At 41.9% G+C, this 25,089-nt stretch overlaps 2 protein-coding genes across 2 annotated transcripts; both read right to left on the bottom strand.

Moving 5' to 3' along the window:
* Nucleotides 1-1,088: 1,088 nt before the first annotated feature.
* Nucleotides 1,089-23,545, bottom strand: LOC128713302 (serine/threonine-protein kinase N). Its single transcript, XM_053808163.1, has 12 exons — nucleotides 23,450-23,545; nucleotides 22,069-22,390; nucleotides 20,770-21,227; nucleotides 5,747-6,806; nucleotides 5,213-5,397; nucleotides 3,863-4,318; nucleotides 2,218-2,859; nucleotides 1,953-2,142; nucleotides 1,709-1,890; nucleotides 1,528-1,635; nucleotides 1,314-1,454; nucleotides 1,089-1,232 (listed from the first exon to the last, which is right to left on the bottom strand). The coding sequence occupies exons 1-12, from the start codon at nucleotides 23,543-23,545 to the stop codon at nucleotides 1,089-1,091; spliced, it is 3,984 nt and encodes a 1,327-aa protein (XP_053664138.1).
* Nucleotides 7,859-10,992, bottom strand: LOC128711587 (uncharacterized). Its single transcript, XM_053806469.1, has 5 exons — nucleotides 10,531-10,992; nucleotides 9,711-9,911; nucleotides 9,456-9,632; nucleotides 8,945-9,368; nucleotides 7,859-8,883 (listed from the first exon to the last, which is right to left on the bottom strand). Exons 1-5 carry the CDS (start codon nucleotides 10,990-10,992, stop codon nucleotides 7,859-7,861), a joined length of 2,289 nt encoding a protein of 762 aa, XP_053662444.1.
* Nucleotides 23,546-25,089: the final 1,544 nt, after the last annotated feature.

Raw genomic sequence — 25,089 nt, 5'->3', positions numbered from 1 at the left:
TAGTAACGGAAACAGAAACACGTAACATTATTTGTTACTTATATAGGTCTACTTACGCACGACTTTACTATAACTTTAATTCGTCTATCTATCTTCGTTCATTAGCAACAATTTTGCAACATCTTGCGAATTATCTGTTGGCGCATTCTCTTCTCTTTGCGAATCTGTTTCTATTCTTACACGGGATTTGTTTTGCTATTGCTTCATAAAATATTTTGTTACTCACATATATGTGTTTACGAGTCATTTTTCAGTCTATTGGTATGTTGTTCTTTCTAACTTCGCTCGGGAGAATTCCTTGCTCATTATTAACGTATTCTCTCACTTTGTTCTCTCTACCTCGAAAGTTACATGAATGCCATTCGAACTGAATGCTGTGCGATCACGATAAAAAATGTTAAACTAAGGATAACGCACAACATGGAAACAAAAACATCCGAGTGGAATAGTTTATTCAATACGCGCTGTAAAATAAGTCAGTGTGTGTCTGTATTAGTAAACAAAACAACGCATCCTTTTTGCTTAGCGAACTCTTTTGCTGACCACTGCTATACCAAGTTTGACTTCATCTTACCGAACGAGGTATCCCGTTGATGTGTCTGTCTGTCGTGCCATTACTACTTTTCTTTCACAATTAAACTTTCTTCTGCACTTACTACTTTTCTTTCACAATTAAACTTGCTTGCAATTGTTAATTTAGTTTCTTCCCTAACTATCTAGCACTAACAGCATAAAACAGCAATTTGTGACTCTCTTTTTACGGATTAAAGGCACACATACAAACGCAATAATTCACGGATATTTTTATCCTTTCCTGTCTTAGAATCACAAACAGCCCTGCGATCTACTCTGTCCCGTGTGGCTTGCCTTTGCACAACAAATGTTAATACCTGTGCGAGAACTTATTCCACGTTGTACATCTAATCTCGTAGAAACAGATACACTTTGAGCCGATACATTTTAATCGTATCTGTTTGCGTTTTCCATCTAATGCATAAACTATTAACAAACGATACAATTGCCAAAAGCCGAAGGGTTTTGCCTCTATTTCGCCAGCTTGAAAGGCTCTTAGTTAGCTTACCCGGCTTTCAACACCAATCGGCCATATATGTGAAGTCCTTGAAGTAGGTTTGTTCGGTGTCAGTAAGAGCACGGGGATCTTTCGGCGGCGTTAGAGCTGGCTTTTCGGACGTAAACTCCTCATCAAAGTTGGAAACATCTTCCGGTGAGCGCTGAATGGTAGTAAAGGGGTGGTGATAAATATCATTTACTTTGGACGCGCTGTGGAAGTTTGGTTTGTATAGAGTACTTACAACCGTTGGCACAAACGGCGGTTTCACCTTTCTGAGCAATAGGTCGTCCCAGACGATGTTACGGAAGAAGGCTTGACGTTTAACATCTTCGGCATCACGCTCTGATGAACCGAGTCGGCGTTCTGGATTCTTGCGCAGCAACTATAGCAATAGAAGAAAACATCCATAAGCAATTAGATTTTTAGTACAATTCAATCCCAAATGTGTTACATACCCTTCTCATGATCGCGATTGCTTCCAGCGACAAGAACCGTGGATAGCGAACTTCATCGTTTACGATCGAATCGAACACTTCCTCCTCATCATCGCCCGGAAATGGTGACTACAAGAAACCACATTGATCAACAATGAATTACAGCAGCACTTCTATATTCCTTGGTTTTAGATTATCTTACCTCTCCTACGAGCATTTCGAAGATCAGCACACCCAAGCCCCACCAATCGACAGCACGGGTATAAGAAGTTTCGGTGAGCACTTCCGGTGCCAGGAATTCTGGCGTCCCGCAAAACGTACCCGTACGATCTCCGAATCCCATACCCTCTTTACACAGGCCAAAATCTGCGATCTTCACATAACCTACGAAACAAACATATGTGTTACCGGTACTGTAAATAGATTAATATGCTCTCAACACGCACCTTCCGTATCCAGCAGAAGATTGTCAAGCTTGAGATCACGGTATATAATTTTACTTTCGTGCAGATATTGCAAACCGAGCACAACACAGGCCGCATAGAAGACGGCTCGCGGTTCCGAGAATACGTCCGTGTGGATGTGCATCATCAGATCACCGCCGGCCGCATATTCCATCACGAAGCAGACGTGTTGCTGCAGAAGAAAAAGAAGGAAATGTCATTCTACTTGCTTTCAGAAGCGGATGCATTGCCGCTACCGCGTACTTACATCTGTCTGGAAGCAAGAGAACAGGTTCACCAGGAATGGATGACGCATTGTGTTTGCGACTTCGAAAATGCGTTTCTCGCTCAACAACGATTCTACCTCGTCGCGCGCAATTATATCACCCTTCTTCAGCGCCTTGATGGCGAAATATTCACCCGTATTTTTGTACTGCGCCAGTATTACCTTGCCAAAGTGGCCGCGACCGAGTACGCTCAGCAGTTGGAAACTGTCCATGGACATAACTGCGCCGGATTGTGCTTGTGACTGTCGGCGGCTTTCGTACGCACTGTCCCGGTACTGGAGGGTGCGGACTGCTGGACCCGCGCGACGATTCACCGGGGGCCCCGCAAAGCCCGCTGCCATCGCTCCAACGCCTCCAACATCTACAATACTGGCAGAACTAGAAGCTTGTCCAACATGTTGCGGCAGTGGCGACGATACTGACGGTAGCTGCTGTTGTTGCTGTTGTTTCAACAAAAGCTGCTTTTGCTGGTAGATTTGTTGTTGCTGTTGAACTTGAAGTGCGGCTGCGGTAGCAAGGGAAGCCTGTTGGGTTGCCAACGTTGCCGATGGATGGTGATGATGGGGTGGCAGAGGCGGTGGCTCCACGTTTCCACCGATCGTAAGCTGTTCAAACGGCAGTATCTGTGTGGATAAAAAAGCAATAAGAACAGAAAAGTATTTAAAGTAGACGAAAAAAGCTCAATGCATCCCGTGTCCGAAAGGCAGTTGAAAAAGTAAGCAGTATAAAAGTATAAGTAGTATAAAATAACATTAAACAAAATACAAAAAGCTTGTCCCAAAGTAGGGCAGCAGTAGGTCGGCAGAAGTGATTTCACAAAAAAACTATAAATAGAGAAAAGCAGCATATAAACCAAAAGTGTAAAATTCCACAATCAGCACAGCGAACAAAACGTAGAGTAACAAACAGTAGCAGCTGAAATATGTATGTGTATAAATATGTATATGGCAAAACCGGTAAGGTAATTTAAATTAAAATCGAAGAACAATAAAAAAAACAAGTACAACGAAAATGAAATAGTTTTTTTTTAAATCAAAACACATCCAGTTTAAAAAAACAATATTAATAAATTGCAATCCAATGTCAATCCAATCAATATTCAATTATTGCTCGATTGAGCTTTGCACGAGTTCTTCAGTATTAGTTACAGATAAGAAAACATTGCTTGAATAATAAAATGGAACATCGTCACGCGATTTCGATTTCTCAAGAAATGTTAGAATTCATGTACTTCTGATAGTTAAATTTGAAAGTAAATTAAACAAAAAAAGGTTAAAAGGTACATGTGAGTTGTTTTTATGCGTATGCAAAAAATAGAACAAATTTAAGAAAGAAGTTTAACGTACAAAACATGTTAAATCAAGGTTATATGTTAAAAGAATATGTGCTACTCTTTAAAACTCTGTTACTTAACATATTAATTGATTCAGCATGCGTAATGGATAGAAAGAATGAAAATGTGAGTCTGGACAAAAAGCACATCTAGAAACAAGTGATTACGACAACAAGACAAAAAAAATCAATGTCGATTAAAACAAAAACACACACAAAAATGGTTGCAGGTACATGTTTCTGGTGTTTGCGAGGAGAAAGCGGAGTGCGCGATGTACGCTTGCAGTCTCTGACCTCAATAATATTGTCGTATATAACGTCGTCCTGGAACGGTGCACACTGCGGCTGATGACTTGACGCAGGTGATGGCGGTTCCTCCACGATCGGACTGCTTGTCGACGATATGTTGCTGTAATAACTGTCGCGATTGTACCCACCATAAATAATCGGTGGTGGCATCGACAACACGGGCCGTAGCAAATCACCAGACAGGGACTTCTGTAATATAACTGGTATCACGGCCGGGTGGCTATCGCCGAAGGAACGCAGCGTTGGCGGCGGAGTCGAAGGCAACGGTGGCATATCGTCGTCAGCGACATCGTTACGGGTGGTATGGTTGCTATCACTAATGTTTATCGCAACTACCTGCGACTCCTGCTTTTGTTGCTGCTGCTGTTTATCGTACAAACTAACACCAATAAGACTATCGTGCTGGTGAAGGAAATCGAATTTGCTTAATGCGTACTCCAGCTGTGCATAAGGAAAGAGAAAAAAATCCGCACGAGTGGAAAACGAACAGATTGCGAGGGGGAGGAGGGGGGAGAAAGAAATACAGAAAGAATATAAAATAAATAGATAAAGTGTATGCTGCGATGGGTAAAACGACGCGGCTAGTGTCGAAGATGTCACTGTAAGCGTGTGTGCTTTTCCCCGGGTATAGTGTGATCCTCCTTTAGTACAACTTCCCAGCACTGTGCTATCCGTTAACGCAATTTAACACAATAAGGGTTGGGAGCTTTCACTACTAACCCGATTCTGTTCCTTCCAATGCTTCACAAACAGGGGAATTTCCAACTCACGAACAGTAGGTTCCTTGACGACGGAAAAGACCACAGGTCTACTACGCATCAATTGCCGATCGGGATTATAAAGTGCGTTTCTTCGCTTCAATTGCATCTTCGCGTTGGAACACTTCCGACCGATTCTCACTTTTATTCTCTAACTCTAACTTTTTCACAATTCAAGAAACCCAGCGCGTGGGAAGCAAGCTCTTGCTACACTACTGGTACTGCTTCAAAAAATACAGAATACAATGACGAAACGTCAAAAGACTCTCCTCCGAACCGGTCGGTTTTACAGCATGATGGTCGGTAGGTGATAAGAGATAAAAGCTAAATCCTCAGGCCACTGAAACATGGCCTACGGTACTAGAAAATATAACACACAAACGAACGCACAAACACACAACGATAAGCGGTAAGCCATAGGGGTTGGGAGATTGGGGAGGCGATCGTTGTACCGGGAAGGAAATTTCTACAATAGTAGACTTCCACAAGCTTTTACGCCACGAAGGACAAGTTCAACGGTAGATACCCGGAAAACGATCACGATAACACTAGGCGTAGGCGAGGTGTTGTTGCTTACCTCGGGGTCGATTTTTGGTGGTGTCGCTTGCCGTGGTAATGGTGTCGGCTGCTTTTTCTGTCGAAAGCTGGATGGTGTGCTGATAGATTGAGGTGAAGGAATGGGACGTCCCACCGTTGGTGTTCCCTGGTTTTGTAGCGAGTGGGACGATGGACTTTCTGGCAGTACGCCGACACCGTGGATACCTAAAAGAAAAAGGTAAAACGTTATTACTAGTTTGTTTGCCGTTGGAAGTTTGAAGTGGAAAAATAATAATGACAGTATGTGAGATTACTAAGCTAAATCTAATCTCTAGATTGCACGACTATAAACATGGCTCAAAAACAGCACATTGTGTTGTAGGAATATCATATGAATCAATATCAGAAAAAAATGCATTAATTTCATATGTGCTAAAATCATGCAACTGTTGGTATCAATGTTTCTTAGAAGTCTATCTTTGTTGCATGGAACGCCATTACCAAGTGGAATGGCAACAACAGCTTCCAATAATGTTGCGTGCATTGCAATTGGTACTGCACGCGGTAAACTTACCGAGAGGACGACCACCTCCTAGTCCAATTACGTTATGATCCGCCGATTCTCCCAATGTTTCCACAGGATCGTCCTGCAGTGGATCGTACGACAATATGACCGATCCCGGTGTGGAAAGGGTTGTCACTGAAGATCCCGACGTCTGGTTTGCTAACATAGCCGAAACAGCTGTTGTCGTTCCCGGCGAGGGTGTGCTGGTAAGTATACCAGGTCCAGACGATGTCGGTGTACTGCCCGAAGTGTTGCGCTTCAGCAGTCGACCCCAGGTGGCAACGTTGATGTTCATTTGCTTGGCGCGCGGAATGTTCTTCACCTGCTGCTTGTTGAAGATCATGCGCTGACGTTGCAGTTTCGGCTTGCGGGAGATCATCGGATTGAGGAACTTGATCTCGGCAAACAGCACACCTTGCGGTTCAAGCTGTAACGCCATACCGTGCCGAATGTCGTCGATAAACTCTTCTAGACGTAAGAATTTGAACGCACATAGCGAGCGCCAGTCGCGCCAATACACGCCAATTTCTAGTTCACGCGATCTATCCAAGTCGATGCTGAACCGCTGATCCCAAGCCTGCTGTGAACAAGGGCGCCACGATGTCTGTCCTACGGTGATGTTATCTAGCTTGATCACCGCCATAATTTCCGATGACGTTTCGTCCTTGACACTGTAACTCTTCGAAGAACTGCGGCTAGTGACACCCTTGACGAAACTTTTCAGATCACCCGGACTGGATGAACCAGCATCCTTGTCACGACGCGATCGACCAGGCACGTCTTCCAACAAATCCTGACAGCCCATTAGTCGTACTTCCAGTTTACCGGTGACGGTGGCGCACCGACTAAATGATTGATGACTCTGTGCCGGTCGACCCTGTGCACTTCCACGGAAGGAGTTACGCATCGTGTACTGCACGGGGCCAGGGCTGGATGCTTGTACATTTTGAAGTTCCGCTTTTAGCTGTTGTGCCGTGTGACAATCTGGTGGAAGTTCTAGTCGTCGTAGATCTAATGCCTTCCGCAGCAGGTCTAGCTTACGAGATGAATCCGATAAGCGACCTTGAGCCTTATTATTGGGAGAAAAAAACAAATGAAGTGGAAAGGTTAATGAAATATACCATACGAAAATTTTTAAGCAATAAATAATACAAACAATCCCTTAATGCATTGTTTACCTACAAAGATATGACATGGTTCGAATCCGTAGCAAAAACCATTAATCGATGTTTTGAACTAAACGAAATTGATTGGACATTTTGTTGTAAGTATTACAAATATAGCCGGTAGATAATTTTAAATGAATAAATAACAATCTTTTTCTGATTTAGCTTTTTCTTTATCTCCGCTACTTTATTACACGTCTGTGGTCCTGGATGGTCTACGACAATAGCAGTTTCTCTCCTACTGTCATCTGAGTTATTTTTTATTGCCATCAACGATCAACTGTCCTTTGACGTTGCCCACTGTCCAACATTCGCCTACACAAACAAACCCTTAACGCATCGTTTACCTACAATGGTATGACATCGTTCGAATACGCAGCAAATACCGTTAATTGATGTTTTGAACTAAACGAAATTGATTGAGCATTTTGATGTAAGTATTTCATTTATTTTCAGAAACATTCCTCCAGGGAGTTTACTTTGTGTTGAACATTTTCACCATAGCAGATAGGGGTAAAATGAAGATAATGAAATGTTGCTAACGTTAAATTTTCCATATGGGCCGATGTTTTGTATTACATCGACATCGATACTGTTCTAACAAAAAGCTGCTAAGAAAAGTGTTAATATGAAACGAAACCCTCGTTTCATGCACAGCTCAGCCGAATCGCATCGATAAAGAAAACGGATTGCATTATTTAAGCGTTCGACTTCGGGTAAGATTATACCGGGTGTGGTAATTGTGGGAGTATTGATAGCCGAAAATATTCCCAAGACGGTCGGATGAAATTGTTATTCTGGCGAAATTTAATAAAAGACTAATCATTACAATTAAAATTTTGTATCTTTCTCTACAAAACAAAAAGTAACCTCTAATCTACAGTTGACAGACACGCTGAAGAAGATTACACGTAGGATTAGTGTTTGAAATGCACTGAAAATGCATTCCGGTAGGTTACGTTTCGTGGACATAGGTGTTTCTCTGGTGAAACTGTCGACGCATATCGACGATACCGTTTGGTGCGCTTGTACCGTCCATAGAAAGTGCACGTTCACGCAAGACACTAACGCTACCACCCGAGTCACGCTCCAGTACCCAACGCCGGCAGTGCTCACAGGGACACTCGGGGTTACGAACCGGTCCCATGTGAGTGCCGGGTTTGCGGCGACTCGTAATGAGACTGCCGAAGCGCCTTGCAATCGCCAGGTACTCATTGGTGTAACCTTCTACTGGGGAAAACTCTCGTTTATATTGCAGCGTTGCAGCAAGAACGGCTTGTTGCTGTAACAGAATTGACTGGTTCGGCTTTTCCGACGCCCGTTGGGAAGCGCTCTTTACTGTTGAAGGACTTGAGTCACTGTACTCGTTCAGGGACGGATTGGAGGCGTTCGGATGTGGTGCCTCATCATACACGAAGCTGTGATCCGACTCAGTAAGATTGTGCTCTGATTCCGGACTATGGCAAGATGACGATGGTAACTTAGAATTTTGTATTTGAAGGAGTTTCCTTTCTAACGATGGTGATTTCCAGTGATGCTGCTTCCAAACCCGTTCCATTTCGTGGATACGATACCGATCCTCACTATTGTCGTATTCAAAACTATCCGACTGGGTGGCGGTGGTACCACTACGGTTCAGCTTGCTATGCATTTCACTATCCTCTTTGTCCTCGTAGAACCCACCACAGGCAAATGCACTTGAGAGACTACTCCCGGTAACGTCCCGACGTGTTGATCTATCAGCGGAGAGGGCATAATTGGAGCTGATTGCATCGTCGCTTATATCCCGTCGAAAGTATGTACTAAATGCACCATGGATATGCTCCTCGTTCTGTTGCTGAGGCACTTCACCTAGATGCTTGCTGAAAAGGATTTTTTTTGATTCACTAATCTCGTCGGTCGCTGTGTTTCTCCTGGAGCGCCCATGCCGTGCAGAGCCAATTCGCTTCAGACTGCCGATGGTAGAAAGCGTGTTTTGATCTACAACAAATATATACACATGTACAATACTACTAGCTACACTAGATGCAACCTATATTACCGATAGTTTGCTGCATCAAACGCCTGGGCACTTCATGCTTTCCGGCACGCTTGTGACGCACCCTTATCTCTTCCGACTCATACACGGTAGGATGCGATGGGTCGATGTTTGAGTATGCCGCCGCCTTCAGTTCCATCATGTGGCTTGTGTCAAACCGGCTGCCGGATGAGACAGACGAATTGGACGAAGCAGCTGACGGCGCCCCTGACGATGATAGCGATTTAGTTCCCTCGTTGAAGGAACAGCACGAACCACAATCGGATTCAGATTCCGCGTCTGAACCGGTGCAGTACACGTCAATATGTACCGTGCGTGGTTTCTTTTTGGTCACCGAAGTATCCCGCACGCTTGATTGCTGGGATCGTATCGTATTACTTGGTGAGACAAGTGAATCGATGAGCGGGGAGATCGATTTGAGAACATGCTGAAACATTGAACGAACGAGTAGAAGAGCTATCACTGTCGTCCAAAACCATTACATTGATTACCATGCATGCAACAGATTACTAACCGAATCTAACCTATCTTCACGTCTCCTCGGAGGCGGCGAAAGAAGACACCCATCAGTGGTAGTTTTTTGGGTCACCCCTTGGTGCTTGACAAACCCCGTAGCGCCATTCTTATCCTCTTTCTTGTTTGTCTCCCAGTCACTCGTTTGGCAACTCACATCTTTGGAATTGCTGGCAGACTTTTTTTCAGAACGACATAAAAATTGTGCAACTTAATCTTATTTCTTCCAACAAGCTGAAAAAACGGCGTTCAATACCTTTTCGGGAAAATTGGTACATTTGTCTACTACAATGTTGTTGGTAGATTCGCACTTGTTGACTGTGATAGGCAGTGTGTCGGTCGTCGGTACAAGATCAGTACAGGCAGTCAGAACGATGCTGCAGGTGCTGGTACACTTGGGAAACAGTTGAACCGCATTTTCTGAACACGGTGGTGGAGGTCCTACGCCAGTTGGAGTCTAAGTGTATATGCAATACAGTATATAGGGGATCCAGTGTTATGAAATAGAGTTGATTAAAAATTGCATCCAGTCGTTTTTGTAGCAAGAAGAGTGCAACCAACAAGTATCGGTATATAAACTCAAAAACGATTCCAATTATAGAGATTGTGACATGAGAGTTCCCTAAGAAAAACATAGTTCGAATATTACTTCACCGTTCAACTAAACTTTGGATGAAACTAATTAACTAAAAAATAGATCTAATCTGGAAAATTTTGATAATAACAAGTAAGCGGATAAATATTTATAAAGCACAATTTTTTTTACAAAAAAAACTGTGAGTTATTGTTTCTAAAGAGAGCTCCATTGAGGGTAAAAACATTGTAAAAAAGAGAAATTCTTACTTAATGTTCTTGCAGCTTCTTGCGTACATGAATAGAATGCAGTTATATTATCATCACACCGTTTTTCGGGGACAACACACAACAAAACATCATGCGAAGAAAAAGAGCGATGTTTTGCATCGAAATATCCACTGGAATATGGCGAACATATATCCACTCAACCATGCACAACGATGGAAAAATGATAATTTCAAAGCAAGTATCTCATAAACACGCAGTTTCTTCTGTCTCACCTTAGCGAGCGTGACCGGTGTGGAAGGTGATGATGGATCGGTGTTAAAAATAACGCTACTCTTACCACCAACCGGTACAGCAGAGCACATGCTGGTCTGTTTCTGCTGCAAGGGATGGTCAGTCGTGCTAAATTTATAAACAACTTTTACTGGACTCCCAACTGCGCTGGACGAGGAAGCTGGTGGGGTAGGAGTAGGCGAGATGATAAAATTTTGCGGAGCGGTAACATTCAAATCGACCCCAGCTTCCTGAGCACCCGGAGGGGAAATGTTGTATTCTGAAGTTGATGCTTGGCCCTCGCTGCATCCTTCGGCTGTTGAAGTCGGAGGAACATCCGAAGGGAGTCTGCTGTTGTTTGTCGAAATGAATGTAGCGGGAGCAATTGAGGAAAGCGTGAGTTGTGCATGAACTGTCCATTCGGCAGTGATTTCCGAGGGTGGCTGTGGTCCGGGGGCGGACATGCCGTGCGTGATGACAAAACACGAAGAAACACCGGTCAGTCTTCGTCGTCGTCGTCGTCGTTGTTGTTGCTACTGCTGAAATATAGTACACGAACAACCCCTTTTACATCTGCCACCCTGTTCCTTCTTTTGGTTAAACGTTTGTTTGCTTTTCTTACAACAGGCGTTCTAGTTGGCAATCTTCCATTCCAACTGCACCGGAGAATCAAACCGAACTACGATCAAGCCGATACAGGCGGCAATACAAAACGCACAAACACCGACGTGGCTTTGCAAACCATCATAAACGGGAAAATTGTGAGCAAAATAACAGTAGAAAAAATACAAAAAAAAAACAGTAGTAAAACACTGTGTCTGCCTGAGCGTGCGTGCGTGCTGATTTCTTCCTTTCCGCCTTTGCTTTGTAGTTTTATTGCTTTACTCCCTTTTGCCAGTAGCGTACACTGCTAATGAACGGGATATATAAATAGAGGAGAATCGTGTGAATTAACAACGAACTGGGATGGTGATCGGAATGACGATGGGTTTGGAGCTCACTGTTGATTACACTTACCCGTGACTGAGCTGAGACAAGTTTGAACCACACCCGACAAAACACGGTCTACCGTCGTCGCAGATTGTGACACAATTGGTTACCGTCGAATTTTACGTTTTAGATTTTCCTGGGGATTTTGATTGAGATTAAATGCTGGTAGTAAATTTGCACACACCAATTGACGACACTCTTCATGTGATCGTAGTTGCTTTATCATACAACACTGACACATAATTCACTTGCACATTGAAATACTGGGCGTCTCCATTAAAACAATTCCTTCGAACACGTGACGCAATGGGTCCTTCCAATTAATTTTTCGTTTCACACGGAGCATCGGCGTTCTGTCGATTGATACACGTTTGATACTTAAAAAGAACATCACTTTTTAGGAACAAAACTAGCACTTTCATCACGATCTATTACCGAACACCAAACAAGTAAATGGTGTTGCTTGACGCGTATAGAACAATCTGATACACGATTGCTCGTTTACGGAATGGCAGACTTTATTTCTTTAACGGTACAACCACATATCGGAAACTCGTTACTACTTCACAGCTACTACGGCACTGGTATAAACATACACACCCATCCCGATCTTAGGGCGCTTTGCGGTAAAATTCTCGGTTCGTTCAGAGCGCCGAAGCCGCGCCAGTTAACAACAAGCTGGCTAATTTCGTTTTTCGTTGTTTCGTAACAAAAGTTTCGGTTTTGGTTGGTATTCAAACGATCGTAGCACTAGTAGAAAAAAGATGGATAGTTTGGAAGAAACGCACAAAAAGTCATCGAGTCAAACAGACGGACCGCTGATCGAAACGATCGTACCGAATGGACTAACCTGCTGTCAAATGGACAGATAGCAAACAATTTTCACTCAGAATAATTCAAGAATCTGATATTGCCAGAGAGTAGCAGAATCGGTTATGAGAGAGGGTTTTTTCGTAACTGTGTAATGCTAATGTCTGACCGACAGGGGTGAAAGCAGGCCGAAATGATGACGAAACATAAGAGTCTATACGACATGAACTTTTGTTTATCGAATTGTGACATTTACCGCGTCTTGATGGTCTTCATGCAAAGGAATACAATTGTATTGTATTGTTTGAAAATTTAGAGAGATTTTGAAATGTTGGAGTTTCTTTCATCTCTGGCTAAAGGAATACAATTAATAAACCAGCTTTTATATTTTTGTAAAGCATTTGCCATTTCCTATTAAACTACTAGCAGCAACCACTTGCTAAGAATAAAAAAATGTCATAAATGAGAATATACAAAAAAATAAATACGAAAAAAATTGTATAAGTGCATAAACTAATCACTGCAGAATGAAACGGTGCCATACAAAGATATAATTGGGTCATGGAGAGATGGTGACGTGATCCATCATCCGGTGAGACACCTCAAGATTCCTGATATTATCGCTTTAGGCTTTTGTTTTCCTTCCGTTACAATATTGTCTTAGAATTCAACTTTTCAAGGAGTTTGGAGAATACACAATTGTAAATATCTTCATGAATAAATCCATTTTTTGTATCCATTGGGCCAAGAAGACGTACAATAAATATAATGCCGGGCAAATTATCTTACACTTTTCATTGTACAACAGTCTTTTCAATCGTTTTAGAACACGCCGTAGACCAACTATGAGAACTCAACGGTTACATTGCTTATTATTCCGAGATTTAAAAATAGATGTCGAGATTTAAACGAAAATTGAATTCACTTGAGTAATTTCTCGACCGAACCTCTGCAAAATAAACAATAACACTATAAAGACAGGGTTTATTAGTCCAGTTCAACCACGTATCACTATCTACCAACAGCGTAAAACGATTCTCACGAATCATACGAACAATTCGGACTCGTAAACCCTATTCAAGCCTGGAACACTGGATTCCAACTTTGTAGAATCCCAAGTCGGCTTCAAAAAGACGAAATTGTATAAAGAAATATAAAAATGGCATAAAATAATTAGGAACTAAAATAACCTAGAGAAGAATAATTAAAAACCACCCATGTAACGAATTTGACTATTTTATAGATAGTCTACTGATCTTCATGGTGAAAAGGTTAATGTTACCATATAACTAACCAAGGGATATATTCGTCAGAGAGAATTATTTTTCCCTCTCACGTTTGGTGTGATGTACCGGAGGACTAAAATAGGAGTTACATTCAACAACTCACATACCTTAAAGAACCTTTTTTTTAGTATAACCTTCTCTATTTATCCTTTACCATCGTCCTAAATCCCAAAAGATGAAAGTGGCCCTAGAGGTCCAAAATCTCTTAACATAAAAACAACAGCAACAACTTGACTGACTTGTGCTGATGCTAACAGAGAAAATTAATCGGTGTCCACAAGGATGGAACAGAGACCAAAAGTCGAAAAACTCTTACTATTTCAAAATTTTACAACATCATCGATTATACAGTACAACTTATTTAAAAAAACGCAAGTAAAACGAGAGCTAAAAGTTCTATTTCCACGTTTGCTATCTCAGCTAAACGACGGGTGATAAAAAAAAGAACGACGCCGACGATCTAAAAACAACTGACTTGTATGCTTACATAAACAGGCAATCGTGTCGTCACATCCCATTTCCCTTCCGTAACAAGAATATGCGCAGAGAGTGAGATTGAAACGTAACCTCGAACGAATAAATATTATCAGTTTAGTAAAGACAGTCCCTGAGATATACTAATATAGCGGGCTGCTATACTACACGCGAGATCGGCGTATCTCGAAATTCCGCGTATGCCGAATCTGCGAGTTCACCGTCATGCTTGAATATTGTGCTGTAAATTTATTTAGATGTCAAATTTTAAAAACCTCGTATCTAAGAATCTGCGTATTAGAAATACCATTAATATCTCGTGAACCTATACATGTTTTGTACATATTTGGGAAGAAAAATGGATTATCCCAGCGGCGTGGAAAATGCCAACGACTATCATTAAATACTAAGAGCGATCTTAGTATACGTGTATGCATGAGGGAAGGGTGATAGTTGTTTAGCACTGATTGACAGATTACGTAACATGGATCGAAAAAACATGTACATTCATTAACGTAACATGTGTGTTCGTCGTGAAGTCATTGGTCGATGTAAATACAACAGTAAGACACACTAAAAATGAAGAAGAGCGTTACTGCGGTCGGTAGTAAAATCTCCTATTTTATTTTATAACCGAAATGCGGATTCGGGCATTAAAACTACTGGAAATTATGCTCGGTTCATAAAACAAAACACATGATTGCATCAATGAACAATAATATACATTGCACAACGATTTAATAACGGCCAGTAGCAAATAATACAGCTAATCGTTTATGTATTAACTTTTTTTGTATTAATTCGTTTTTTTTGTATAAACACGTTTTTTTGAGATACCATTCATGAGGCGGAGGTATCTCTTCCCAAGCTGATGAATGGTGGAATCGCTTCTATTTTAAACAACTCAATGTAGAATATTGGCAGTGGAATTATTTGGATTTTGTTGAAAAGTTGTAATCAAGGCATTCGAGACATGTTGCCATGAGGATGGCAATGCTTTGTATTTGCTTTTGCTACACTAGGCTAACTAACCTTCGATGGCGATATGCGCCGACGATGACGTTTGTGGTGTTGACGTTGTTGTTTGCGATTCGTTGGATTTTCGTCTTCCACTTGGTTATTATGTTGATGATGGTGATGATGATGACCGTAACTGTACTTTTTCGTTCGACTCCTTGTGTGGCCTTCTTGTACTTCATTCAATTTACCAGGACGACATCGTTCGACGTCTTCCATTGCCTTTCTTACTACTAATTGATCCGTCTAGCAGTTAGATGTAACTAGTACATATACACACAAGAAAGAGTCTTGACGATCGCGCCATCTTGCTTCTAGCTTAATCCACGGACCACTAGCACCATCCTGTTACTTGTGACCGATCAGTACGCCACAGGAGTACAACTCACTTGCACACAGCATTGGTCAGTGTTTTGTGATTTTTTTGCATTTTCTACCACCAAGAGAACCCTCAGAAGAAGTTTCTCATTTCGACCTACGAATGAAGCGTCAAAAATAAATCTCATCAACCGAAATATGAGCTTCTAAAGGGGTGTTCGTTGCGTCGGATAGCACAGGGAAGTGAAAATGCGAATTGCGATACGAACACGATAAACACGAGACCAGAAAAACAACTGCGTATAAGCAGGACAAGGAGGAGTGACATCATATCAACTCGGGAGGAAAACGAGACACAACATAACTAAAACCCAAAAGAACAAACACACATGCACGATGGGTGGTACAACTCTACTTGCATGTGTAAAAAATATGTCAGTGTGTTTGTGTGAAGACACTACTTCAACTGCTAGATGTTATTCAGTTCACTGGTGCGGCATCGGATGTTACGTACTCTGATGTCAGATATTATTTGGATGTGTGCCAAACATGACACATTTACAGCGGTGTTCTACCCTGTGCGTGTTTTCTTGATTAAGTATGTTTACTATCCGCAGCTATAACAAGTATTTGCGATACGAGTCCGTCCGTCGACTTATGAAAGAGAACATTAAGCTGATAGAAGGTTGCTACTCCTAATGTGAACAAACGTGTGCCATTCATTCTATCGGTGCTAAAATACTGAAATGAAGTAAATCTCCGTCATACCCGGGATCGGGACAGCTCTATTGAACGTTTCGTTTAAAACCATTGCTCATCATTAGTTGGAGCATCATTAAATATTTCGCGATCGTGCCTGCTAGTGTGTAGTGAATGTGATACAGTATTACTCTCTCTCTCTCTCTCTCTCTCTCTCTCTCTCTCTCTCTCTCTCTCTCTTTCTTTCTACAATACGAGTGAGTTGACAAGAAAAAAAAGTGGAATAATGATGAAACTGACCTTCAATACCGCTCTGATGGTGACCATGATGTTGCTGATCAGTCACGCTGAGTCAGCAAAAATTGTATGCGTCTTTCCGACTGCGAGTAAATCTCATGTTTTAGGAGCTCAAGCGCTACTCAAAGAACTGGTTCTCCGTGGACATGAGGTAAGTTCTATCATGCACTGACAAAACGAACCATGCAAATAAAACGAATTATAATGCTTGATGTTTTGCATCGTGTCTTATCAACCAAAAGGTCACAATGGTTAGTGCGTTTCCTCTAAAGAGGCCACCGAAGAACTATCGAGATGTATACGTGCCAATTGAGGACGCCTTTTCTACAATCATGGAGGATTTTATGCAAGGCGGAAGTCGGAATATGGTGAAGTTGCTCCCCAAGATTATTCGAGCGGCGCAAGATTCATCCAATGTTACCATTAATGCACCGGAATTTCTTAGCCTTGCTCAAAAGGAGCAGTTTGATTTGGCAATCATAGGCTTTTTCATGAATAGCTTTATAATCGGCGTCGGTGAGTTGTTCCGTTGTCCTACGGTACTTTACTTCTCTGCTTCCGGATCGGGGTTAACTAACGTCGTAGGCAACCCAGCCGAGGTTGCCGCCGTACCGCACATGTTACTAGGATTACGAAATCCAATGACATTTCTTGATCGTGTGGCCAACACTATAATTCATGGAATGGAGAAGATAATGCTCATGTATATAAGGCACAAGGAACTGTCCTATTATAAGTATGAACTTAAATTTAAAAAAAAAATCCTGCCTTCAATAACACCCTCATTGTTTTTGTAGATCGAATTTCCCCGTCGAAAAAGGGTTTCGCAGTTACGATGAGGCAATGCGAAATGTGTCGCTCGTTATGCTCAACACTTACTTCACGCAATACGTACCACGACCTTACCTTCCCAACATGGTTGAGGTAGGTGGCATTCAAATAAACGCCAGACCCGAAGCAATGCCGCAAGATTTGCAGCTATTCCTTGACGACGCCGGCCGTGATGGAGCTATTTTTATCAGCTTTGGATCTAATCTACGCAGTTCGAACATGCGACAGGATAAGCTGGATGCTATTTTAACGATGATTCGTGGATTAAAGCAACGCGTCATCTGGAAGTGGGACCAGGATGAAATGCCAAATCGACCATCAAATGTGTTCATCGGCAAGTGGTTGCCTCAGGGTGCGATTTTGGCACATAAGAACCTAAAACTATTTATCACGCATGGAGGTTTAGGCAGCATTACTGAAGCGATGTATTGCGGTGTACCGGTCGTCGGTATTCCCATGTTTGGTGATCAGGACGGTAATGTAGCTCAGGTCGTTAAGGAAGGGTGGGGTCTTTCGGTAAGCTTCGATGATCTAACCGAGCCGTTACTAAGTGGTGCTGTACAGGAGGTGCTCCGTGATCCAAAGTACCGTGACCACATTCAGGAACGTTCCATACTGTACAAAGATCGTCCGATGGGAGCGCTCGAAACCGGAGTCTTTTGGATTGAGTACATTATTCGCCATCGTGGGGCGCCACATCTACATTATCAAGGTGCAGATCTGAACATTTTCCAGTCGGCACTGCTGGATGTATACGCATTTTTGTTTGTTGTGCTTTATCTCGTCTATAAATTGGTTATAATCGTAGGACGAATTGTGAAAAATAGTTTGTTTGCTGCATCGGTCCAGAAAACAACGAAAAAACAGAAGATGGCTTAGTTTTATAATGGTAGCTGCATTAAACTCTTTAAGAGATCGATTTATTACTACAACACATTTTTCAAAACTGGAATAACTTAACCTCTCTAATTTAAATAATATAATTTACTAATCAAATGTATGGTGATGTAAAAAATAAATGACGAAATGAAGTGCAATATGATGCATGATTAGAGTGGTCAGCTGTTTTTTTTCCTATTGTGTTTGACCCTGTGTTCAAATCATCTTATCTTTTCTTTGGATAGTAATTGATAAACAACCGAATTGACAAATGATGAAATTGCATGTTTCTACGCGAGTACTGATGATGGATGAAGTTGCTCACTAGGATTGACGTACGTTCTCTTGAAAACACACACATAGACTTCAAACTGTGAACACAATTAACAATATGTGGAGATAAAAATCTTTCTACCACAACCCCTTTCTATAAATGTATCAGTGTAAACGAAGCTATTCCATTGCAAGTTCCATTCATGGAACGGTTTGTCGATTCTTTTCACAACTACCATCTCGTCGACGTTCGGACACTCCATTAAAACGTCAGATGAATGAGCATTTTTCAGTTGCATGAGAACTGTCCACGAAGACTGTAGTGAGAATGAAGTTCGTACAGGGCGTTATGATCGCTTGGGTGGTACTGTGCTGCTGTTTTGCGCAGTTAGCAGCATATCGAATCTTGTGCATTTTTCCAAGCTCCGGCAGATCGCATGTGCTTGTCGGGCAGGCATTACTAAAAGGATTGGCAGAACGAGGGCATGATGTGAGTATGATTGTCCAAGAAGCGACACTTAACTAACGTTTTCGTTCCTGCAGGTTACAATGGTGAGCCCGTTTAAACTCTCCAAACCGGTCCCTAATTATCGGGAGATTGTGGTACATAAAATCGATCTGGGGGATATGACTAGGGACTTCCTGCAAAAGAACGAAGGTAACTCGATGGCCAGTATGGTGTACCTTTTCCAGAGTCAATTCCGTACTGCAGAAATGGCGTTGGAAGACGCCAAGGTTCAAGCACTTAAGCACGAGCATTTCGATTTGGTGATCGTTGGTTATTTTGTGGCCGATTTTGTCCTGGGACTGGGGCCGCATTTTAACGCACCGACGGTGGTATTGTTCTCAGCCGGTATGACGAAAATGACAGCCGACTTTGTGGGCAATCCGAGAGCCATAGCAACAGTTCCGCATCTTATGATCGGCGGAAAAGGCAGGATGGAATTTTTAGGTCGTGTAAAAAATTTCCTCTTCGCCGGTTTCGAAAACGTACTCACCATGGTATCAGAATATGTACAGACTTCATACTACGAACGTCACTTCCCGCCAGATCGTTACCCACCGTTCCAGGAAGTGCGTCGTAATGTTTCGCTCGTCTTACTTAATACACACTTCTCGCTGAACACACCACGCCCGTACTTGCCAAATATGGTGGAGGTTGGTGGGTTACAAATCAAGTCTAAACCAGACCCTCTCCCCGAAAACATTCGTGAGTGGCTTGACGGAGCAGAGCATGGTGTCGTCTACTTTTGTCTTGGTTCTAATCTTAAATCGGCTGACCTTCCCCAGGCGAAGCTGAATGCAATTTTGAAGACCTTTGCTCAACTCAAACAACGCGTCCTGTGGAAGTGGGAAAACGATCGTATTCCGAATGCTCCTTCGAATGTACTTTCGAAAGCGTGGCTGCCGCAGGATGATGTTCTAGCGCATCGAAAAGTCAAGTTGTTTATCTCCCACGGTGGCCTTGGTGGTATAGCTGAGGCCAAGTACCATGGTGTGCCTGTTTTGGGTATTCCCATATTCGCGGAGCAGTTCCAAAACATTCAATCCATGGTAGAAGAAGGCGTTGCAATGAAGTTAGATTACCAGGAGCTAGACGAGCAATCATTTTCACGGGTTATCAACATTATGCTGCGGGATCATAAATTCGCGGAACGAGCAAAAATTCTTTCTGACCTCTACCGAGACAGACCGCTGAGCGCCATGCATCTTGCTTGCTATTGGGTGGAGTATGTTGCCCGACACAGAGGAGCACCTCAGCTACACTATCCGGGTGTGGATATGAATTTTTTCCAGCGCGAATCTCTGGATGTGCTCGTTTTCCTCTTAGCGATCTCTTATGCAATCACAAAAGTGTTTAAACTGATAATAAGATTAGCAAGCCGAAAGATGTTTAAATCGTCGTGTAAGACCAAGGTTCAATAAAAACCAAAGTTGTGGTACAACCAGTAAGACTTGAATATTTGACTCTAATACATCAGATATGAAAATTCACGTCACACAAGATAAAAATGGGTTCCGGATTGTTCTTGAAACGCTGATAAGCTTTAAGCTGTTCAATTGAATCAAATCACAAATTTAATCAACATCTTTTACACTTGACAGATGAGATAGGTTGTAGACTCGTATGCTTGCATAAAAGCTAAATAAAAATCGACAGCGCAATTCGTCATCTTCAGATACACACGAATGGTATATTTGGTAGCGGAGCCAGATCCAAACGACAGGGTAGGTACAAAACCACATCCGAACCGTCATCACAGACTGACTATACGGCTACGTGGTAAAATGAGTTAAGTAAGCCACAAACGGCAGACATGACCTAGTAGGTCGTTAAGCGAAGAAGAATAAAAAAATGATACATACCTCTTGTAGTGCCTTTTTATCAATCGTCTTGGTACTCTGGAGCGTACGAATAACGTTCTTCGCTCCATCCACGACGGCCGCTTCGATACGAAGCCGATGACGCAGCTCCTCAATTCGATCATCCAGTGACGTTTCAAGTTCTTGAGGTTGTCTGATCGCTGTCGTTGATTCGCCCCCATTTTCTTCCGAAACTTTGCAACTTAGTTTGTTTTGACGCACTTTCAAGATCTTTAGTCGTAGGTATTCTATTTTTGCTTTCGAGTCTGCCAACATCTGATGTGCCTCGGCTAGCAATTTCTTATCGCGACCATGATGACCACTAGAGATCGATTGGATCATGTTTTCGGCACCATTCTTTACCTTCGTTTCAATGCTAAGCTGCTTCTCGAGTGAGATGAGTAGCTTATCGTTAGCTGTTAATTCTGGCCCACTCGGAATAACGGTGGACAAAATGGGATCTGAAAGAAAACAATATGTCATACGTTAGTAGTCATGGCAATACATACAATCCGTACATAGAAAATCACTGTACTTGAATTGACTGTATAAATTTGATTATTGAAATAATCCTTTTTTTTGTTTTCGTTAATTTTTTTTTACATTTTTAGAACGCGGGAAACATGGCTTAACATGGTTCAGACCAGCTCGCAAAATGGTTTGTTTTGACATTTGTAGAGCAACTGACCGAAGCTTTCATTTGGAAAACAATATAACTCTTTTCTCTTACATTTAACTTGGTTTGCCATTTGTGTAGAAAGCTGAAAGCGGAAAAGGCTGGAAACATCAAAACGCATACACAAAAAAACTGGTTTAGAGTATGATTCCGACCAGTAACAGCACGCATAAAGAATATTAGCTTAAAAAAATTATATTAATAAAAAATCAATATTCATTCACCATACGATCAACAGATACAACAGGTACTGTTCGTTAATAAAAGACGTATAGTGTAAGACTTCTGTAGATGAGTCAGGTATTCGGAAAAGCCTGGAAACATCAAAACGCATACACAAAAAACTGGTTTAGAGTATGATTCCGACCAGTAACAGCACGCATAAAGAATATTAGCTTAAAAAAAATTATATTAATAAAAAATCAATATTCATTCACCATACGATCAACAGATACAACAGGTACTGTTTGTAAATAAAAGACGTATAGTGTAAGACTTCTGTAGATGAGTCAGGTATTCCTCAACACTCAATTTATTCAAGAGTGCCTGAGGTTTTGCGTTTTGAGGGAATTCTCATCGCATTCTCAGTTAATAATTAAAAACACTGCACCATTTTGCATACTTACCATAGCCCCCATTATTGCAGACACTGTTCCCCTGAGTGAGGATTATTTGACTTTCCAGTTCGTGCAGCTCTGACTTAAGTTCGGCCAGTTTGTTGTTGCTTTTCTTAACAATTGAAGCAACATCGGAGAGCGAACGGCGATCCGTGGCGACTTCACGCAACTTCTCGGCACCCTCCTTTATCTTAAGTTCTTTGCGGATCTCACGACGAATGGCCTCTTTAATCTCCTCGAGGCGATCGGGTAATAGATGGTCGGACACATTGTCCGGCAAGCCGTACTTGTGGCTTAGCTCGTACAGTACAGGATGTTTGATGTAGTCGCCCTGTGAATGTCAAAAGAAGTACAAATGAACGTGGTTAGACATTTTAATTTGTAAAAGAAAGGACGTCAATAAATCAATTCAATGTATGATGTCTCTATATAAAGCATGGTAGTCTATACTTGCCCTGAAATATCTACGTGTGCATTAACCATACCAAGCTTTTTGGCATGATAGTGAGCACATGAATTTAATAACAATAACTACGAAAAAGGTAAATAGTTCATTGATGCTTCGAAATAGAGATGTGCATAATGGTCAAAATGAATGAATTAATTAAAACTTATTAATGAATCAGTTAACTCGAATCTCGACAAACAGTGGATTTAATTTATTTGTGATATAACTTGCTCGCAGAGTTAATGAATGCTGTTGTCCTTGTTGTACCTGTCCATTAAAAGCCATACGGCATAGACGCACTGCATGCCGAAAAACCCTGTAAAAATTAACCAGGTATAGGTGAGTTGCAAGGTCTGTGTAGGAACGAGGTCTAGTAATATAGAGCGATTTGGTAAGTAGCCAAAAGTTCGTTGCAGGTGATTTGACGTTAGGACGCCCTTTTCCATTCAAGCACACGTGCCCTATTTGCAAGATATTTACGAACAAACGCCGGTGGAAATACTATGAACAACAACTGAAGTTACCCTTACCTACCACATTTCCATATTCATGTCGTGAGAAGCATTTGAATTGAATTTTATCACAGCAATTTGAATCACCTTTCGCGATCGTTGAAATACTGATGCTTTCCAATACTGACGTTACTACCTAGCTAGGGATTCTATTTTACTTTCGAATAAAGAATCAACCGTAAGAAGCATTACAGACGATGTGGAGTAAGGAAATGGAACATATTTTGGTCCAACATTTCTTGCATAAAGCGATATCGGATCGTCATTCACGGCGTCGTCTCTATCAAGAATTAGCTACACCGGAAAGCATTTCGATAGATAGGTAACCGCAAACATGAATCGGGAAAAGATTAGAACTGGCATTGAGGGCTATGCAGGCACCTTACTGGTGAGTGTGTGTTTGCAATGTCTGGGCGAGTTCTTCCGTTACCTGTTCAACGACGGCCGCACTGACGCATGTGCTGAATACGCGACTTCGTCGCCGTTTCCGATAGCGGTTCTTGTATTCCATTATGTACAACGCCATGGCTTTACTGCCGACCCAGTGGTAGGGGAAGCGAAGTTTACTGAACTACTTGCAGGGTTGATGCACAAAACACGAAGCAAGAAGCACCGCAAGACCTCCGCTAGTTAGTGTTTGCAGTTTATGTTGCTGCTTGATTTACTCTTTGTTACGTGTTCCCACCAACCCCACTATAGCAACTTTGTCGTTGTTTTTAAAGCACACTGTAGATACATCGACGCTGTACGTGAGTTTCTCATTCGCTTTGCCTAGTAAGTCACACATTTTAACATGTACACAACGATGTAACAAACAGCCTTCATAAGATCGACCGAAGAAAAACAATCCGGCGGAAGGTAACGGTGGTTTGGTCGTTAGATGTGGAATGGGAAAACTGTACTGATTGCGAAATTTACTACTTCTATCGAAATTAAATCACTTAAGATGGACCACTGACGATGCGTCAAACCGGAACCAGTACACAATTACTCACACATATACACCTGTTTCCACCTACGTTCGAATCTCGTGCCTCTTGCTTCGAACCGCATGCTTTGATCCGCATGCCATCTCGTTCGGATGCGTGCCGCTACGGTTCGATCATGCGCCGCTACGTTCGAATCATGTGCCACTACGGTTGGATTTTTGTATTCTATCTAACAATCGAATATAGAAAAGATCTAGCAATCATAGTTTAATTGAGCAACCATATTACCGTCATATAGAAAGAAACGTAAGGCCGACTCTACACGGGCCGCGGATTACGCTTATAACTTTCGTTGTCAATATTGAACTTCAACATCGGCTTTCAAACCTTTGCCAGCTGTTCTGCAGAGTTGTTCGTCTTGAACAAAGCTGCGTTTCCGCGGCAGCGCCTGTTTGACAACCAAGCGCGGAGATTTGACAACCGAGCGCGTCGAGGTGACAACCAAGTTATATGCGTTTTCAGTACTCCAGATTAATCCGAAGTTGACTACAGATTTCTTCTTGAGTTGAATTCAGTTTTTTGGAGTCTGAAACGAAGTAGATTGATGAATCCACTTCGAAGTACAGGCAATCCCCGAGATACGCTTTTATAGTGGACCGCTATAACTCGGGAAAAATTGGCTTATCGCCAATTTCCGCGTAAGTCGAATCGAATCCGGAGTAAAATCGTTTATACTTCAAAGTTAGACAGTTGACCTCCTTCTCTGCACTTAATTTATTCAGTAGAACGGGCTACTTTTTCATAGAATAAATTAAAATAAACTAAAAACAAATGTTTTATATGATAAAGTAAGCTAATTTAAACCAAGTTTACACCTTTTTGCTACAATTTTGTGTTATAAAAAACAGCATCGTACGCAGGAATAACATGGGAGTATGTGTGCAAAACTTCTTGTACACGTGGAGGTGTAAAAATAGCATTTGGGCTGAGCCGGTTTCAAAGATGTTGAGAGATGGGTTAGTAAAAGTTTTCGGACAATTCGCTGTGTAAAACAAACTTCCAAAATCTGAAGAGTACACCCGGGACAAGGTGACCTTTCACTGTTTGGAAAAGGAAATGTCTTCAAACGAATGTGAATTGT

Source organism: Anopheles marshallii, chromosome 3 (genome assembly GCF_943734725.1).
Source record: "Anopheles marshallii chromosome 3, idAnoMarsDA_429_01, whole genome shotgun sequence".
Classification (NCBI taxonomy): domain Eukaryota; kingdom Metazoa; phylum Arthropoda; class Insecta; order Diptera; family Culicidae; genus Anopheles; species Anopheles marshallii.
This window is presented reverse-complemented; position numbering and strand designations above follow the sequence as displayed.

Coding starts and splice junctions, on each gene's coding strand:
- LOC128711587 (XM_053806469.1), bottom strand. CDS start 10,992: ATGTCCGCCCCCGGACCACAGCCACCCTCGGAAATCACTGCCGAATGG. Junction 9,912..10,530: donor CACCGGTCACGCTCGCTAAG/GTGAGACAGAAG, acceptor ATATACACTTAG/ACTCCAACTGGCGTAGGACC. Junction 9,369..9,455: donor GTGAAGATAGGTTAGATTCG/GTTAGTAATCTG, acceptor TCAATGTTTCAG/CATGTTCTCAAATCGATCTC.
- LOC128713302 (XM_053808163.1), bottom strand. CDS start 23,545: ATGGCGTTGTACATAATGGAATACAAGAACCGCTATCGGAAACGGCGA. Junction 5,398..5,746: donor AGGAGGTGGTCGTCCTCTCG/GTAAGTTTACCG, acceptor TTTTTCTTTTAG/GTATCCACGGTGTCGGCGTA. Junction 1,891..1,952: donor TCTTCTGCTGGATACGGAAG/GTGCGTGTTGAG, acceptor TTTGTTTCGTAG/GTTATGTGAAGATCGCAGAT.